This window comes from Lontra canadensis, unplaced genomic scaffold, assembly GCF_010015895.1.
Source record: "Lontra canadensis isolate GAN:19392208 unplaced genomic scaffold, GSC_riverotter_1.0 scaffold18, whole genome shotgun sequence".
NCBI classification, from domain to species: Eukaryota; Metazoa; Chordata; class Mammalia; order Carnivora; family Mustelidae; genus Lontra; species Lontra canadensis.
Window position 1 is genome coordinate 22,427,808 of NW_022631012.1, and position 19,626 is coordinate 22,447,433.

General features: G+C 40.1%; 1 protein-coding gene across 1 annotated transcript; it reads left to right on the forward strand.

Moving 5' to 3' along the window:
- The first annotated feature begins 8,342 nt into the window (after positions 1–8,342).
- Positions 8,343–11,658, forward strand: LOC116869244 (serine protease 58-like). Its single transcript, XM_032860283.1, has 6 exons — positions 8,343–8,494; positions 8,830–8,908; positions 9,437–9,617; positions 10,038–10,291; positions 10,899–11,047; positions 11,424–11,658. The coding sequence occupies exons 2-6, from the start codon at positions 8,851–8,853 to the stop codon at positions 11,571–11,573; spliced, it is 792 nt and encodes a 263-aa protein (XP_032716174.1). The 5' UTR covers positions 8,343–8,494; positions 8,830–8,850; the 3' UTR covers positions 11,574–11,658.
- The last annotated feature ends 7,968 nt before the right edge of the window (positions 11,659–19,626 follow it).

Here is a 19,626-nt window from a genome sequence, read left to right on the forward strand (position 1 = left end):
AAATAAAATACATAAAATAAAATATGTAAAATAAGCCAACAAACCTAAGAAAACCATTGTAGGGGGTCACAGTAAAAGGGTAGGCAGCTTGGTTTAGCAGCAGGGCTGGCCTCTTGGCCTGACTACTTCCTGTCCCCCTGGTTCCTTTTCAGATTTGGACCAGATGGGAAAACACCAAACGTCCACCACCACCATCGCCTTATCTTCAGAGGTAGTTTCTAACAGGAGCTGAATTCCCATGGGCCCCAAATAGTCTCAGTTATGGGTTCCAGGGTCTCAAGCGAAGGCTTTATAAGTCTAAACAAGAACCTGGTGTGAGCCAAAAATATCTGTCAGAATGAAAACCGTCGTTTCTTACTTGCTTGAGGAGTAAAGAAAGGTGTTTAAAACAATAGACAACATGAAAGTACAGAATTTGAATATCTGCTTATACCATTTGAGGTCAAATTTGCTCAGAAAGAAACAAATTTCCATTGGTAACCACTCTTTTCTTATGAACTCTGTATAGCTTGCAATTGAGACTTATCTATAGGAAACTGAAAACTTTCACAAGTAGTACATGAATTTTTGATGCATTCGAAATACAGATTGCGCTGAAGTTATCAAAATAGAATCATATTTCAAAATAAATACTGTGAGTCAGGACAGTCCTACCAATTATAGTGACCTCGTTTCTGAACATTTTAAAGCCTGGGTCAGCACTATGATAGCAAAGCAATGTCTCATCAAAATGATGTAATTAGGAATGGGTGGTAGTATTTTAACCCTCCTTCCAAGAGTTCCAAAATGCTTTTGAACATGTTTATAAATATTTGCGTTTGTGTCATTTTAGGGGGGGCTTTCCATTCAAACATTTGGCTTTCATGAGTCATCCCCAGTCTGGTTCACACCCAGAAGCGTCCTGTGTGGCCATCAGTGCATACTGGGCTCCGTAACTGTCTTGTTTTCACAACCGGCTGGAGTGAAGATGGGAAAGGTGGTAGAGGGAGAAAGGCATATTGAGATAAACATGACAACAGTCTTGTTTCCTTATGGGATTGTGACAAATATGCACCAGTACCCTACCATTTAAGCTTAGCTTAATGCTGGGATTGTGATGGATTTGTTTTTGACCTTTTAAGAAACATCCAGATGATTATCCCTGATGTTGTTACTTTTTTCAGTCATCATGTGTATTTGCTAGCTAATAGACACCCCAGAATTCAAATCACAATATGCAATTTTACTTTTATTGTTGTAATTACAGTTATTGGATCCTAAAACCATCAACTAAAAGCAACTGGAAGAATAAATTACCCTTCCCGTATTGAAATTGAAAAGAATGAGGGTCCTTAGTTAGGATTTTAATTAAATTGTTCTTCAGCTAGAATTAAAAACTTTTATGTAAATAAGGAAGCAACAGTGATGAAGCATATCAGTTAGCAATGTGTCTCTTTTTTATTTCCGTTCTTAAAGGAAAAAACATGGGAGTTGAAGTAGCACATTTTATATCTCGGGGGTTAGATGTCAATATGGAAAAAAAAAACCACTAAAGCTAAAATTGCCATGCATGTTAATGTGAATTACAGATTTTTTAAAAATAAGAAATAAGTACTTTGCAAATTATACAGTAGATAGAGTATACTATGTATTCCTCTTTATTGGATTAGAGGAAGGGTTGCACACTCAGGTCCTTATATCTTGAGTGGCACTCTATGTACCTGGTCATATCTTGTTTGCAGATTACATACTAAATGCTTAGGAATGATCTTTGTTCTCTCTTTCCTCCCTAAAACACTATTCCCATTTTTCTTGAAACGTGTATTTCTCTCTGTTTACATTTTATTCTTTCCAATTTTTTGTGCGGACTTGGTTATCAAAACAATATCACTTTTTCTTCACTTTAAGAAAAAAAAAGATGTGATTCATACATTTGTGACTGACAACAGTCACTTAGCCTTCAAGTGAAAGAGGCAACGAAGAATGGTGACGACTGTGATAAAATAGAAAAGCACATGCCTCCTTTGAAATGAGGATCCACTTCTAAATACCAGTAAATATGGCAATAGCCATATCCTTTTTTCAAGAGAAAGCCTGAAAGTATCTAAGTATTAAGTATTTAAGTTTTTATGGCTCAATGCTTTAAAAATAAGAAATTCCATCTTAGGAGGCTAAAAAAAAAAAACAAAAACCCAAGAATTACCACTGGAAAATGTGAGGCATTAAACATTTACTATTAACAAATATTAAATATTTGTACTTCAGTTCACATTAGGGGAGGAGAGAGAGATGGAAAGTGCCGAGGACCCTGGAATGGTTTCCCTCATGGTCCACCTTCCACCTCTCAGCCAAACACCAACACAGGTACTGCTCATGGGACACCTGAGGTGCCATCAGTCATCTCTGATCCTCTTCTAGAAACCATTCCCTAATTTGCTCCGGAGTGAATGTTTCATACTTGAATTCATACTTGCTGGGAGAGATGGCAAAATCTTAGGGCAATTCTAACAATAACAATAATGAACTCAGGTTGAGCGTTAGGCACTATTTATTCTTTCACTTAACAAGAACTTACTGAATGCCTGCTCTGTGCTAGAACTAGGTTTCTGGGATGTATTAGCTAATTTGTAGGCATTGGAAATATATCCGTTTTTTAAAAAAGAAAAAAAGAATACATGTCCTTATGGAAATTAGATTCATTGGGGAGACAGATAATAAAATGAATAAGTATATTGAGTATGTTAAAATGAGTTAAGTATATTAAGTTATACTTAATAAGTACTATCAAGAGATGGTAATAAATGTTATGGAGAAAACTAGAGTAAGAAAGAGTAATTTCTCTGGTACCCCAATGTGTAATCGAAATGTATATACTGGGTAACTGGCGGAACCTCCACACTGATTTCTTGTGCTGTGGGATGAAAGCTGTATTCGTGGGGAAGACAAAGTGAGATATCTGAAACTGTTGCCCCTTCATATGAGAGTGAATAAAAAACAGTATCACGTCCTGGGGGAAATGGCAGCGTTTAGTGCTCCCAGTCAAGACCTGAAGAACACAGGGTGATGGCCCTCCCTTATCCCCATGTAATTCACCAGTCTGACCCTTACAAAAATGTCTGATCCTGGGAAATAATGAAGTCAACCAAATAGTGGCCCTGGTTTCAGTGGCTGTGCCAGATGTAATATCTCTGCTGAAACAGGCTAATATGGCCTCAGGTACCTTACATTGATTAGCAAATGCCTTCATTTCTATTCCTATCAAGGGAAGGAAACTGAAGTATGTGAATGACACAAACATTTACAGTCTTGACCAGCATTAATTCTTTTGTTCTCTGTGGTAATATAAGCAAAGGAACCTAGACTGCCTGGACATTCTGCATATCATCACAATATTGAAGATATCATATGTGGTGGTTTTTAATTATGCCCACAAATGCTTTGTTATTTCTTCCTTCAAGAGACAGAGCTTAATTCCTGTCCCCTTGAGTGTGGTCTGGCCTTAGTGACTTACTTCTAACAAATAGAATATTGCAGAAGTGATGATATGTGACTTTTAAGACATTACGACTTCATTCCTTGCTCTCTTTTGGATCACTTGCCATGAGGGAGGTCGGGTACCATGTGATAAGGGCACTGGAGTAGCCATTTCAGAGAGATTTATGTGGAAAAGAACTGAGGCCTGCTGCCCAAAGCCGTGTGAGTGAGCCACTGCTGAAGCAGATCCTCCAGCCCCAATCAAGCCTGGACAGCATCTTGCCTGTAACCTCATGAGAGACTTTAGCTATACTGCCTAGCAGACTTATGCTATTAGAGGTATGTGTGATGGGAAAAGACATTTTAAGGAGTTTCCAGCAAGCCCTGGTAAGAGAATCATTATGAAGACATTAGAGTTCTGGAACAATGTTACACCATCTGTGGCAGACACCATTCAAAATATAGCTCCTGATGTGCTACTAAGCCTGGGTAGAGACAGAACACCTGATCTCGGGACATCCAGTGACTGTGCAGCCAGAACGGTTTGTTACAAGGTGTGTTCTGTCAGATCTACTAAGTCATAAGGTCATGTGAGCCCAACAAAAGTCCATAGTGAGATGGAAGTGGTACATCAAAGGACAAGTAAGCTGCATGTGTAGATGGCTTACATTCCTGTTTCAACCATCACTATGGCACCATTGCCTGCCTCTCAGCTTACATTCATGGTTTCTTTTTGGGGAGTGCGGTGGTGGACAGGCAAGTTCCCTTATGATCAACTCATGGAAAAGAAAAAAAAACCTGTCCTGATACATAAATGGATTAGCTTGGTATGTGGTGAAGCCAGGAATGAACCACTGTATTATAATCCCCATCCAAAGATGACCTTAATGGGAAGAGCTTTGGGGGTACATCTGGTCATCTAGATTGTGTGGAAAGAAAAGTAGCCTGAAATAAAAATGTAAGACTCATGCAATGAATAACATAGCTGCCTAGTCAGAGGTTTGGAAAGAGAAAGATTCAAAAATTGGGAACGAGCGTGTCTAGGGAAGAGGCATGTGGATAGACCTATAGGAGTCCATTCCTCCAGCTACTGGAAGAATTGCAGAAATCCTATTCAGAATATATTAAAAACCCTTCACATCTTCATTTTAAAGAATGAGACAACCCAGTTTAAAAATGGGCAAAGGCCTGAATAGACACTTTATCAAAGAAGATGTATGGATGGCAAATATGCACATGAAAAGATGTTCAACATCATCAGTCACAGAGAAATGCAAATTAAAACCAAACTGAAACACTATTTCACAGTTAGGAGAATAGCTGAAGTTAAAAAGACAGAACACATTGTACACCTCAAATTAATACATTATAATATGTCAATTACATCTCAATTTTAAAAGTTTTTAAAAGACTGAACACATCCAAGTATTGGTGAAGATATAGAGGGACTGGAACACTTACACTTCTGGTGAAATACTTTAAAATACTTTTTAAAAATACTTTAAAATACTTTTTAAAAATTTATTTATTCACTTTAGAGAGAGAGAGTAGGGAGAGGCAGAGGGAGAGGGAGATAGAAATTTTAGCAGACTCCTTGCTGAGCTCGGAGCCTGATGAGAGGTTTGATCTCACAACCCTGAGATCATGACTTGAACTAAAACCAAGAGTTGGAAGCTCAATTGACTGTGCCATCCAGGGGCCCCCAAAATGTAAAATACTTTGGAAGACAGTTTGGCTGTACCTTTAAAAGTTAAATATACACTTACTATATATGATCCAGCCATTTCATCTTTATTTACCCAAGAGAAAAGGAAGCATATGTTTACATAAAGACATATACACACATATGCACCTACATAAAGACCCACATATGTGAAGTATTCACAGAAGCTCTATTTGTATAATCCCAAACTGCAAACAACCAAAAATCCATCAATAGGTAAACAAATTTTGGTCCATCAGTACAATAGAATACTACTCAGCAGTGAAAAGAAACGAACTCTAGAGTCACACAACAACATGTATGAATCCAAATTAATTATGCTGAGTGAAAGTAGCTAGACCAAAAAAGAAAACTTACTGTAATGACTCTATTTATCTAGTATTCTAGAAAATACAAATTAATCTACAGGGACAGAAAGAGATTAGTGGTGGCTTTGTGATAAGGTGGTAGGTTGGAGGAAAGGAGGAGGAATTACAAAGGGGCATAAGGAATCTTTTGGGAATATGCTCATTAACTTACCAAATTGTACATTTTAAATATGTGATTTACTGTATACCATTATACTTCAGTTAAGCTTTTAAAAGACAAAAAAGATTAAATCTCATGCCAGTTATGTCTAGTACCTGATCCTTGGAATCAAAAGCCATAATCTTGAAGGATTAACTTACAAGGCAGTGACCTGAGGCAAGCCAGAGAGCTGACATTATCTAGAGGTCAGGTCAGTGTGGCAGGCTGTTGGGAGCTTTAAGTCAGGAGATTAGTGGTATTCACTTATTCATCCAAAAAAAGTGTATGTGTATGCATCAATTTGTGTGTGTATAAAATCTGGTATTCAGGGATGCCTGGGTGGCTCAGTCAGTTAAGCGTCTGCCTTTGGATCAGGTCATGATCCCAGGGTCCTGGGATCGAGTCCCCTATCAGGCTCCCTGCTCAGCAAGGAGCCTGCTTCTCCCTCTGCCTGCTGTTCCCCCTACATGTGCTCTCTCTCTCTCTCTGACAAATAAATAAACAAAATCTTTTTTAAAAATCTACTATGCAGTATCAGGTATTATTTTAATATCTAGGGACACAGAGTTGAATCAGATACAAATCCTGAGCTTAAGTCAAGGTCATGAACCAGGTAACTAGAGCTTCTTAAATCTGAGACCATCCAGAAGCATGTGAGTGTCTGATAGGATCAACAACGAGTGTGGAGGTGACAGACCCAGATCAGGTAGGACTGGGCACTGAAGGAGAGCTACATTGACCCAGGAAGTGTCTCTGAGGATTCAGATTCTGGCTCTTGACATCCAGGCTTGAGTCATTTAGCAAGGGTTATGGACAGAAGCAGGCTCCCTGAGAAGCGGTGAGGTAGGGTGGATGCCCCCAATTTTGTTTATACAGTGAGCCAAAGAATGAAAGGAAGCCTGGAGGGAAATGGTCAATGTGAAGAATACCGAAGAAACTAGCGGGCCAAGCATGAAAAGTCTACAGTAGAGAAGAGAGAAAAATAATGCACCAGGGAATAGTTTGGTGGGAGAGACAGTGGAGACAAACTGGAATCTAAGGGGCTCTTAAAACCCAGTCTGAACAAGTGGAGCTCACTGGGTGCCAGCAGGGATTAGCACAGAGAGGGAGCCAAGAAAGGTCTTAGTGAGAGATGCAGTCCAATCAGAGGTTGGATGAGAATCCTTTCTTGTATGAACCCAGGACGTATAGCCAAGGACTCACAGCCAGTCAGAAGAATATATTCAAAACAGGCCTCTGACCAAATGAAGGGGGGACGAGCCAGTCCTTGCTCATCAGTAGGGAAACAGATGACCATGGAAGCATGACAGTCATGAGATTTTTGACAAGAACCCAAGGAAAAGATACCCAGATCAGAGCAGAAATTGGTGCCTATGACATGCTGATGGGAGCTGTCCAGGTGAGGCCAAGCTAAGAGGGCTAAAAGCCAAAGATTACAGCCAATTTTAAAAGACATTAGGACACACAGAGACTAGGGTTGGTCAGAGAGAGGTAAGTTCACCAACAGATCTTTCAAGGACATAGGCTCCTTTGGAGATTACCCAGGGACTCTGACTCTGCCCATTATGTCATATTCCTACATAGCCATGTGTCAGTCCCAGGTTACTGAGGGCCTTGGCAGTCAAGCTAGGAGTTTAGACATGAGGAAATGGGCATGAGGAACAACTGTAAGCTTTCAAGCAAGAGCACAACAACAACAACAACAACAACAATCATCACTCTGGCAAGTTGGACAGAGAAGGAGATAGCTTGTTGAAGAAGGCCAGTTTGGAAACTATCACAGCCACTCAGGAGCTATATGGTGAGGGTGACAGCTGTGAGAGAAGGAGTTGCTGTCAGAGAGGAGGAAGAAGAAACCAGACTGTAGGAGATTAAGCTGGTTGCCTCCATGTGGTAGATAGATGGATAGCTACGTGATAACACAAAGATAGTAAAGTGTTAGTTGAAGAAAAGTAGGAGGCATGGTGGTAGTATCCACGGTACAGTGCTTTTAAATTTTTTGTATGTTTGAAAATGTACACAATAAAATGGCAGGAAAAAAAATGGCCAAAAACTATGCTCCTTCTATCTCTGCCCTTGTAATATGATTTTACACATTCTCCCATCAGGTAGTGGACTCTTTTCTACCTGTGTGCCATGCAACTTGATTTGGCCAATGGGACGTTAGTAAATATGACATATGTAAAGGCCTGAAGATTTGGGCATTGAGATATACCATTTTTCTGAACTTTGCAATTACCATCATATAAATGATCTTGGACTAGCCTGTTGAATAGTGGTAGACACATGGCCTAGTTATCCTCATCGCTCTAGCTGACAACGTGGACATGTTTGTGGAACCATTAGCTGCCAGTTGATCACAGATGCATCAGTGAGCCCTGCGGAGACCATCCCAAACTGGCAACCTAAAGAATTGTGACCAAAATTAACTATCATTTTAAGCCACTAAGCTTTGAGGAAATTTGCCAGCAAAAGCCAACTGATACATTCTACCTGTTATCCCTTTGACTTCATTCTGAGGGAACTCCATGCTGAGCCCTATCTGTCTTTATGTGGCTCTTCAAAGTTTCAGGGAGAGGTCAGCTCTATCTGGGGATTAGAGGGAGGATGACATGGTATGGGGTCTGTGACATGAGAGGATGCTATGGGTGGAGCCAGTGTGACATTAGGGCAAGAGTCAATGTGACATGGGGGAAGGCTTAGTTTGTTAGATGAGGGCTCTAGCTCAGAGTGGAGGGAGTTTATTTTGAAGTTGAGGGCTAGTAAATGTCACACAGGTAGATGAAGATCAGCCACACGAAGTGAGGACAGGTGAGTAAATGAAAGGGAACCGGAGACTGAAGTATTTACTGGAGACAGTGGAATAAGGCAGACACAATTGGCCAGTTGAGATTTCTCTTTGGTAAAAAAGTTCTTAACTCACAGGATATCTCTCTGTGGTCAGGCATTTCACCTTAGAAAAATTTCCCAGACTATAATGGAAGGGCAGACTCTCTAAAGAAATAGGGTCTGGCTGTCTTTCCTCCCTTTGATGCCATCCTCCCTTGGTTCGGAGCATTTTGCTCCTTTGATATTCCCACCCCCTTGATATTTCTCCCTTTGCAAAGCTTCTAGGAGGTCAGACTTGTTGGTAGTTCACTCCCTAGGTCTACTTACAGCCAGAGGACATGGAGATCACAGACATGAGCCACCTCTTTCTAGTCTTCAACATTCTGACAGCGACTGGTGAGTGCTGGTGCCTAATTTGGCTTAAAACTTTGAAAAGGTTGTATTGGAGTAAAGTGTAGGAAATGGATCTAGATAAGATGGGTGGAGAGAACATTAGTTAGAAAGGTAAGAATTTAGGATCCTGTGATTGGAAGTTACCTTGCGCACTCAGCTATCTAGAGCCACTGACTTTCCTCTGGCTCCATGGGTGCAAGAGAAGATTCAGACTGAGATAATAAGACTTGGCACAGTAGATGGTGGGTGTCAGCAAGAGAATGTGATTTTGCTATGTATTTAGGAAGGAAGCTTGAGGAAAAGAGGATAATCAAGCTAAAGGAAGAAAAGAGAGGAGGAGTAAGAAGGAGGACGCAAATACAGAGGGAAGTCTAAGGGAAAATTAACAAAAGTACCCTGAAATGGTTCAATAACACCTCAAACATCAGTGACACATTGACTGTTTCCAAGCATGTCCACATAAAGTGTTTCAGACTTCCATCTTCTGGAATGTCTATCCATCTCTAAAATTCTGTCTTCCTTTCCTGACAGTAGTGACAACAAAAACTGTAAAACCAACACCAGTACAAGTAAAATTAGCCCAGCAGTTCAATCAGATGGACAGCAAAACTGTACCAACCTTTTTGGTTTTCCTGAACTCAGAATATGAGCCTTGTCTGGGGACCCTGATCCACAAACAGTGGGTTCTCACTGCAGCCCACTGCTTCTTGCCGTGAGTAATGGGGGGTCTAAATGGAGAGGTAGCCCCCTTAGTCACCGAGATTGCCATGGGGTTATTGAGAATCAGCCCTGAAGAAACTTGCCCAGGGGTTTTCAAGCCTGAGAAGGGATTGGGAGGAGGCAGGAAATAGATCTAGGTGGTTATGAGTTAAGAGTTCTGGATGGGATGATGTAGACAGAGGGAACTGGGGAAGTTGAGGACTAGGGGATGAATCGGTAGGGAAGAAAGGCCTATATACAATGTGGTGCAGATCAAAGAATTATAGAACTGCAATACAACTGCTCATTTGCCAGACAAGGAAATGGAGGTCTTATGGTGGAAAAAATTCATGCAAAGTCACAAAGCAAGTTGGGGAGAAAGGATACAAGGTGAACAATAGAATAATATCTAATCCTTCATGGCCTATTCCAGATTTCTTGAGATAAACATTGCTGCTTCGAAAGAGAGTTTCCAAAACAAGATTGGAAACTTAAGACCCATGCTTACTGTTCAACACCCAGATTTTAGCCGGGATTCTGCTGAGCATGACCTCATGCTTATCAAGCTGAATCATCCCCAAAAGCTCAATGATCAAGTGAAGCTGGTGGTTCTGCCCAATAGCACAGATGACAGAAGAGGGGAAAAGTGCACGGTCTCTGGCTGGGGCTGGGAATGGAAGAATTCCAGTGAGTGACCTTCAAGACAGACCCTTAGTGTCCCTTAAGTATCCACTCAAAGAGGATCATCCTATAATTATTATTATAGATCATGAGAATTGGAAGAAGCCCGAGAACTTATAATATCTTAACCTCTAGTTGTATTCATTTGGAAACTGAGGCCCAAACTGGTAACATGACTGTTTATGGTGGGAGGTGTCTGGAATCCAGTGTTCTTGGCTCATTCATCCCCCAGGTGAGGGGTGAAAAGGTGTCTGGGTGAGGATGGGGCTGGCTGGTGATCCTGCTGGTGAAGCTGCGTGTGGCTTATTCACTAGAAACTAAGAGACAGACATTCACAAACAAAAGCATGCACACACAAGCCCAAGGTATGTATGCAGTCTGCAACACTGGGACTAGACCATGGTTTTCTCGTTTCATTATGTTTCTTCTTCGGTTCCTTTTCATTTTGGCTTTTTCTTTGATTGAATGATGGAGAGGTTAATGACAGAAAAGAGGGAGGGAAGGGGAGAAGAAAGGGAGATGAACATGCTAAGATTCAAAGAAAAACAAAGCCTCCTCTCTCTCTCTCTTTCTCTGTGTGTGCATGCGTATGTGCACATGCTCGTGTTCATAGACACAGAGCCTGATGTCCAGATAAACCAGACTGTCTTTTGGTTCCCTAATGATGACTGCCAAGAGTCCCCTGTGAGAGAATTTCCTGTTAAAATCACAGAGAACATGTTCTGTGCGGGATTATCTCGGGAGAGCACACACACATGTAAGGTAACTCTTTTCCCTCTGCCCCATTTGAGTTTGGTCTGGGACACTGTTTTATCTCCCTCAACCAATCTAATTTCCTATCTCTACATTCAAGAAGAGGTAAAGGTAAATGGGATCCAGGAAAGGATGTGATCTTCCAATAATGAATGAACTTAGATGCCAGGGTGAAAATATCTCAAAGTGTATTTCTTCATGGCTAACTCTGATGTGGCCTAGAATGAGTGCTGGGATGTGCCCAACATGTCCACCAGACATTTCTCCCTGTCCTTGTCACCTATGTCTCTCTATTCTGGACCCCTCAGATAGGGACTTTGCACTAGGTACTAGGTCATCTTTGTTTTGGCTATCCTGCCTGACCCATCTGTCCTTTTTCTAACAGGAATTAGCAGCTGCCCCAATCCTGTGCCAGAATCAGCTCCATGGGATCCTATCTTGGTCAGCAGGATGTATTCTGAGAGGTGATATTGGCTACTACACCAGGGTTTCCCACTATACAGACTGGATCCACAAAGTCATCCATAGCAACTAAGCTCTCTCTCTTCCCTCTCCCAGTGGCCTAAGAACTGGGTCTACCATCTTGACCCTTCCTTTCCCTCAAGTCTATAAAAAGATGGGAATAGTCTTTGGCTGTCAGAAATTGTCTGTTCCTTCTGTTCTCTTGACTTCCCTTTTCCTTTCTCAGTTCTAGCCTGAATGATCATCAAAGGATTTGAGCTGGATAACATTCTCCTAAATAAGCTAACTTCTCACCACTCCCTTCCTCTCCTCCAACTTCCTACTCACCTGCCATGGTTTCCTCAGACTTTTATGGAACAGTTCTCCTCCAACCTCTACCCTCCAGAGGGCATATGGGCCTCAGGAATGTGATGGTGAGACTGCGGGACCCAAGGTGACTCCTTTGTTTGACATCACTTAGAGCTGAGTCAGGCCTCTGAGTCAGGCCTATACCCTTTCACTCCATCATATCTAATAAGGCTCAGTAAATGCTGCAGTGTTATTAGGCTGCTGGCAACATAATTGTTAAGAGATGAAGGCTGGAATTTTATGACAATAAGAACTATAAGGGTTGCAAGGAGGGTTAGGAGATGAAGCAGAAGTGGGTGCAGAGAGGAGTTAGATGGGTCAGACCATCTGTAGGTGAGTATAATTGTGTTTGTGTCTGTGAGGGTGCATATGCACTTGTGTGTATATAGATTGGTGGAGATGTGTGCAAAGAATGATCTCACTGAACCAACCAAAATCTACCCTACACCAATTACCTCACAATTATCTCACTGAACCAACCAAAATCTACCCTACACCAATTACCAATTCAGATGATTTTCTCCAAATCCTGAATTCACCTGCTCTTATCCTACCTTTCTCAATTCAATTAAAAAAAAAAAAAACTAAAGTGGATCCTATTTCTTTTCTTTTTTTTTAATGTTTTATTTCTTTTCAGCATAACAGTATTGTTTTTGCACCACACCCAGTGCTCCATGCAATACGTGCCCTCCTTAATACCCACCACCTGGTTCCCCCAACCTCCCACCCCCTGCCCCTTCAAGACCCTCAGGTTGTTTTTCAGAGTCCATAGTCTCTCATGGTTCACATCCCCTTCCAATTTCCCTCAACTCCCTTCTCCTCTCCATCTCCCCTTGTCTTCCATGTTATTTGTTATACTCTAAAGTAGATCCTATTTCTATTATAATATTTTATTTTGAAATTGCTTAAGATAAGAAATTGTAAAAAAAAAAAAAGTTACAGAAAGTTTCTGTGTACCCAAGTCTTGCCCCATTGATAATATTTTCTATAACCATAGTAAAACATCAAAACCAGGAAATGCACAGTGGTACAATTCTGTTCATTCAGGCACAGGTTTTATTTGGACGTCATCAGTCTTTCTTTATATATACTCTTTTTCAGGGTAAGATTTGAAATCTTATCACATGTATGGATTCCTATAACCATCACCACAAGCAGAATCCAAAACTGTTCTATCACCATACCATCAGAAAGAAACTTCTTCCTGTTACACTTTAATAATCACACCATTTCTTGGCCCTAACCCTTGCAACCACTGATCTGTTCTCCATCACTATAATTTTGTCACTTCAGGAATGTTCTATAGTATGCAATCTATATAATTCCACTGCTCTTTTTTTCATTCATTATGTTCCAAGCGTCCTTTCCTTGTCATTTCCTTTCTATCTGAATAGCTTTTTTAGTCATTCTTTTAGAACAAGTCTGCTGGTGACAAATCCTCCTAGTGTTTCTTCACCTTATTTCTTGAAGGATGTTTTTTGCTGGATAAAGAATATGGTGGGTGGGCGGGGTTGTGTCTGAGGGGCTCAGTCCATTAAGCATCTGCCTTCAGCTCAGGTCATGATCCAGGGTCCTGTGATAGAGCCTTGCCTTGCTTCTCCCTCTGCACCTCTCCCTGCTTGTGCTCATGCTCTATCATAAATCAATAAAATATTTTTTTAAAATTCTGGGTTGACAGTGCTTTTCTTTCAGGACTTGAAAAATGTTTGCCTTTTTCTTCTGTCCTTCAAGTTTCTGAGGAGGGATCTGCTATCATTTGACTCATTGTTCCCCAATAGGTAATGCATGGTTTCTCTCTGGCTCTGGAAGCTTTTGAAAGTATTTCTTCATCTTCCTTCATCTTTCCTTTTCAGAGATTTAATCGTGACATGTCTGGGTGTGAGCTTTTAGAAGCTTGTTCTGGTTTGGGGTACATTTAGTTTCTTGAATATGTAGGTTCTCACCAAATTTGAGATGTTTGAATCATTATCCTTTCAAGTATTTTTCAGTTTAGTGTTCTTTTTCTTCTGAAACTTTGCTAACATGAATGTTAAATCTTCTGTTATCATCTCACAGGTCCCAGGGGAACCATTCACTTTTTTAGATATCATTTTCTCATCTGCTATTCATATTGATAATTTCTATTGCTCTGTCTTCAAGTTCACTGACTCTTCTGGCCTCCTGATTTTGCTATTGAACTAATTAATTTAATTGTGTTTTTATTTTCTACATTTATGATGCTTTCCTATCTTGGGAGCCTTGCTGGCTAGGGAAAGAGTGTCCCTTCTAGAGCTAACTAATTCCTGGAGGTAGTAAGTGATTCAGTCTACCACATGTTTTTTTTATATGCAAACCTACCAATCCAGAGCTGTACCCCAACCACCTCCTTTAGTCTGATTTTTACACACCAAGCCAATATTTCCCCTGCCCTAAATCACACAGGGCCAGGTACTGAACAACTGGGGATCACCACCGTAGCTCAGAGTCTGCTGAAATTATTCAAACTATTCAATCCTAAACTTGTTCAAACTTGACTACCCTGACTCACCCATTCCTTCTATTGGTTTCCAAATAAGCTTGTACCTGTGCTTTCCTCTCACTCCTCCAGCCTGACTGACCCTAGTACTTCCTCATGTAGCCTTGCATGGCAGCATGCTCTTAATAAACTCTTCTTTCCATGGCACTGACCTGTCAGTGTTATCATTTAGTCACTTTTAGAAATCAAATCCTAGGTTCAGTTAAAACACACATCTAATGAATTTTTTATTTCAGTTATTATATTTTTAAATTCTAAAATTTCCATTTGGTTTATCTTTATATCTGCTATAAATTTTTGCTCAGGTTTTTCTGTTTCTTTTTCATTTGATTCAAGAGTATTTGTAACTGCTTATTAGAATATTTTTGTAATAGCTGCTTTAAAATCCTTGTCTGATAATCCCAACAGCTTCATCATCTTGAATTGACATCTGTTGATTATACTTTCTTGTTGGAGCTGACATTTGCCTAGTACAGTGAGCAATTTCATACTATATCCTGGACAGTTGGATATCCTAAGAGTCTGATTCCTATTTAGGTATCTTAGTTGAGGGGAGCCTGAATCTTGGCTTAGGCATCCAAATCTTGATTTCAGTTTAGGTCCTGATTTCAGAGTCATGGAATCAAGCCCCATGTTGGCCTCTGCACTGGGCACAAGTGCATTTCCTGGGCTTTTTTCTTGCCCTCAATATATCCAAGTCTGTATGCTAAAAATATTTGTAACCTGGAAACAACAGTGGGCAGAGACAAAAAAGCAAACAACAACAACAACAACAACAACAACAACAAATAAACAAAAACAGCAGCAACAGCCTACTTAGGATTCTCTCTCTCTCCCTCACCCTCTGCCCCTTTCCCACCCCCATTCACTCTCTCTCTCTCAAAAAAAAAAAAAAAGGTATCCTAATTGAGCATATACTTAACCTATTAATGTTCAGAATGTACGGCCTAGCCCACTTTCATGGGCTATGATTCAAATGTCAATTTGGTTTATAAAGCCTCTTTATAAAAGAGTGTTATTTTGTGACAGAACAATGACACCCCTCCCCCACATACACACACAAACTGTCTACATCCTAATGCTTAGAACTTATGAATATGCCACCTTACATGGTAAAAGAGACTTTGCAAAAGTGACTAAGTTAAGGATCTTGATGTGGGAAGATTAGCCTGGATTTCAAGGGGGGCCCAATCTAATCACAAGTGTCTTTATAAAAAGAAGGCAAGAGGAGTCAAAAAAGATGGGAGATGTGATCACAGAAGTAGAAGTTGGAGTGATGTGCTTTAAAGATAAGAGGAAGAGTCCATGAGCCAAGGCACACAGGCAACCTCTAAAAGCTGGAAAGACAAGGAAATGGATTCTCCCCAAAGCCTCCAGAAAGGTTTCCAGAAAGAAGGCAGGTCTATGGACACCTTGACTTTAGCCCATAAGATCCATTTTGGCTTTCTGATCTCTAAAACTGTAAGATAATAAATTTGTGTTGTTTTAAGCCACTAATTTTTGGTAATTTTTTATAACAACAATAAGAAACTAATACATGATAGAAGTTAGTTAGAGTTCTGCCAACTAGCCCCACTACTGGAGCACCACAGGTATGAGGGAGGACATGGCTTCTTCACAGGTTTTTGTCTCAAGATCAAAGAAATTACCAATAACTTATTGGTTTAAAGCAACAAAAATTTATTACCTCATGGTTTCCTTAGTTAAGAATTCCATAGCTCAATGTTTCATGAGGCTAAAATCAAGATGTGGGCCAGCTACAACCTCACTTGGAGATTCAACTAGAGAAAGATCCACTTCCACTTCTTTCACATTGCTGGCAGAATTCATTTCCTTGCAGTTGTAAGGCTAAGATCCCCAAGTCTTGCTACCTGTCAGCAGGGGACCACACTCAGGTCTTAGAGACCATTCTCAGATATTTGCCACATGGACTCCTCCATCTTAGCAACAGAAAACCACCCTCAGGTCAAATGCTTCTCATGCCTTGAATTTCTCTAACTTCCCCTTCTACTACCAGGCAAAGAAAACCCTTAACTTTTGAAGGGCTTATGTAATTAGGCCAGGACCACCTGGATAATCTCCTTATCTTAATATCTACTATACTGTATAACATAGCCTAACCACAGAGGTCATGTCCATCAAATTCACAGTTTCAGGTCAGGGCAAATACTCAAAGGTAGAAAACATAAGGGGTACATCTTAGAATTCTGCCTACCACATATAGTTAAGAAGTTTCTGTTCTATTTGGGCTTCTCCTTTCCTAGTCCTTTGGCTAGAGAAAGAAGATTTTCTTATTTTTGTTGTTGCTGCTGTTTTTGTTTATTTGTTGTTGTTGTTGTTGTTGTTTGCTTTTTTGTCTCTGCCCACTGTTGTTTCCAGGTTACAAATATTTTTAGCATACAGACTTGGATATATTGAGGGCAAGAAAAAAGCCCAGGAAATGCACTACCAAGTCATTCCTTAAGTCTCAAGATATCTAGCTAATTCACTTTTTTCTCACTTTTCAGATCTTCTGATAAATGACTTGTATATTTTGTTGAGGGTTTTCTGGTATTGTTACTGTTATTAACAAGAGGTATAAAATGGGATGTGCCTACTCCATCTTGCCTAGAACAAAACTTTAGTTACATGGGACATTGGGAGGATGAAAGGCAATGCAGTTAAGAGGAAAGACCACTAAACTCTAAGTCAGGAGACCTGGGTTCTGATCTGGTCTCTGTTATTGACTAGGCAATGATTTTCATGTTGTGTGTGCATAGACCCTAGGAGGATGTAAGAAGTGAGTATTAATACTTCTGTTTGCAATTAGTTTAGCTCATCCTTTAAAAATTTCCTTGGGGGGTGCCTGGATAACTCATTCAGTTAAGTGTCTGCTTGGTTTCAGCTCTGGTTGTGATCTCAGGGTCATGAGACTGAGCCCCACATAGAGCTCCATGTTCTGTGAAGAGCCTGCCTGAGATTCTCTCCCTTTCCCTCTGCCCCTCCTCCTGCCCAAGTGCTCTCTCTTTCTCCCCCCTGCCCCATCTAAAATAAATAAATAAATACATAAAATCTTTTTAAAAATTTCATTCTTTGGAGAATGTTTTATAATGTGCACTTGTTGGTTCATATATATATAAGTACATAGATAGATAAATATACATATATTGGTGATACATGCTCAAAAATGTTTTATTGGATTGGTAATATCCCCAGATATCTAAAATTAGACTGCCCCAGATTTTCTGGGACATCTAATTGCCTAAATATGTCATATTTGATTTAGGGCAGTTCTCTTCAACGTGGAACAGACTGTAATTCATCAATTAAGATTCTTTTATATATCTTTAGTTGAGAATATAATTCTTAGCTCAAATAATGTTTCCTACATTCCTTAGAACTTTCATATGGAGAAATGATCAAATGAGTGTGAATCATTCTTAGAAAAGTAACCCTTTAAAAACAAAATACAATAAATAAATTAGAAGTTTATATTTCCAACCTAATAAACTTAGGTGAGCTGAGTTAAAAGAAATAGGTGCTTTCTGGAATTCATTTAAGATTATACTTAGTTGAGGTGCCTGGGTGCCTTAAGTCAGTTAAGTGTCTGCATTCGGTTCAGCTCATGATCCCAGGGTCTTAGGATCAAGCCCCATGTTGGGCTCCATGCACAGTGTGGGGAGCCTGCTTCTCCCTCTCCTCCCCACTCATGTTCTCTGTTGCTCCCTCTGTCTCTCTCTCTCTTTCTCTCTCTCAAATAAATGAATGAATAAAAAATTTTTAAAAAGATTATACTTAGTCAATTTGCTAAGCATAAAATTCCGTTAGGGACACCTGGGTGGTTCAGTGGGTTAAGCCTCTGCCTTCAGCTCAGGTTGTGATCTCCAGGTCCTGGGATTGAGCCCCACATCAGGTTCTCTGCTCAGTGGGGAGCCTGCTTCCCCCTCTTTCTCTGCCTGCCTCTCTGCCTACCTGTGATCTCTCTCTCTATCAAATAAATAAATAAAATCTTTTTAAAAAATTCCATTAGTCTAACTTCCATCTTTAGCCTTAACACTGAGAGGCACATTTACATTGGACACTCTGAAACTGTGACCCACAGTTCTTTCCAAGTAGTCTTCCCTTTGCTTTTTCATTGCCATTGACATTCTGAGAAAACTGGTACCCACTGCTCCATTGTCTCTGACCTTCACATGGCTGCATGTGACAAAGATCACACATTGTTCTCCTCTCTCATCTTTTTTTTTTTTATGGATACCCCATAGCTGACTTATGACTGCCTTGCTAGAAGCTATCTTCCTCAACATTCTTTGTAGCTCATTGTAGCCACATGACTAATGTCTGAGAGGATATGAGTAGAAGAGACGTGCACAATATTTGTATCACAATCTTAAAAGTAAGCTATTTTCCCATTATATCTTCTTCCCATGGACTGGAACACATTTGTGATGATGGTCAGCAAGCTTCAGCCTTGCCCTCAAAGAAAACAAGGAAAGGTGGGCAGAAGACTGCACGATCTCTGGGAACAGAGCTGCCTTCCTACCAAAAACTGCTCAAAAGGTCCAGACTTCTCTGTGAGAGAGAAAAAAAATTTATTCTGTTTGATCCATTATATATTTTGGACTCTGTTACAGCAGCCTATCCTATAATCTAACTAATACACCTATTTAATCTTTCAGCACATGTTAAGTTCTTACTACACTAAGCTACTGTCTTAGGTTCTAGAGATTTAAAAAAATGAACAAACATACTTCCAATTTTGGATAACTCCAAACCTAAGAAAGGAAAATTTAAGTCAAAGGAAAATGGGAAGACAATTGGCCTTTATTAACCACCTATGTTTTCACATCCATTGGTTTATTAATCCTCACCAAAAAAAAAAGAGTTGTAATTGATATAATTGTCATTGTACAGCCATGGAGACAGATGATCCAGTGGCACATCAGCCTTATAAATAGTGGATTCGGTATGTACTTTTATCATCACCTTTGATGTAAGACCACTTTTTTATTGGTACTGATAAAGCCAGCAAAACTATATCTCCTTGGCCACAACTGAGATTCCTCATAAAATAGGTATGTGTGACTTGTATTCTAAAATCCCTTCCATTCCATCTTCTAGCAACAGCTCCCAATTTTCATATTAAGTTTTACTCTTTCCTCACTCTCCCTCTCTTCAGTCCATGTTCTTGACCAAGGCTACACCTCTGTCCTTAGAGGTGAAACATACTTCTTAGGCTTAGGGTAGTCAGTGTATCATGCCCCCTTAGCCACAGTGATTGGTT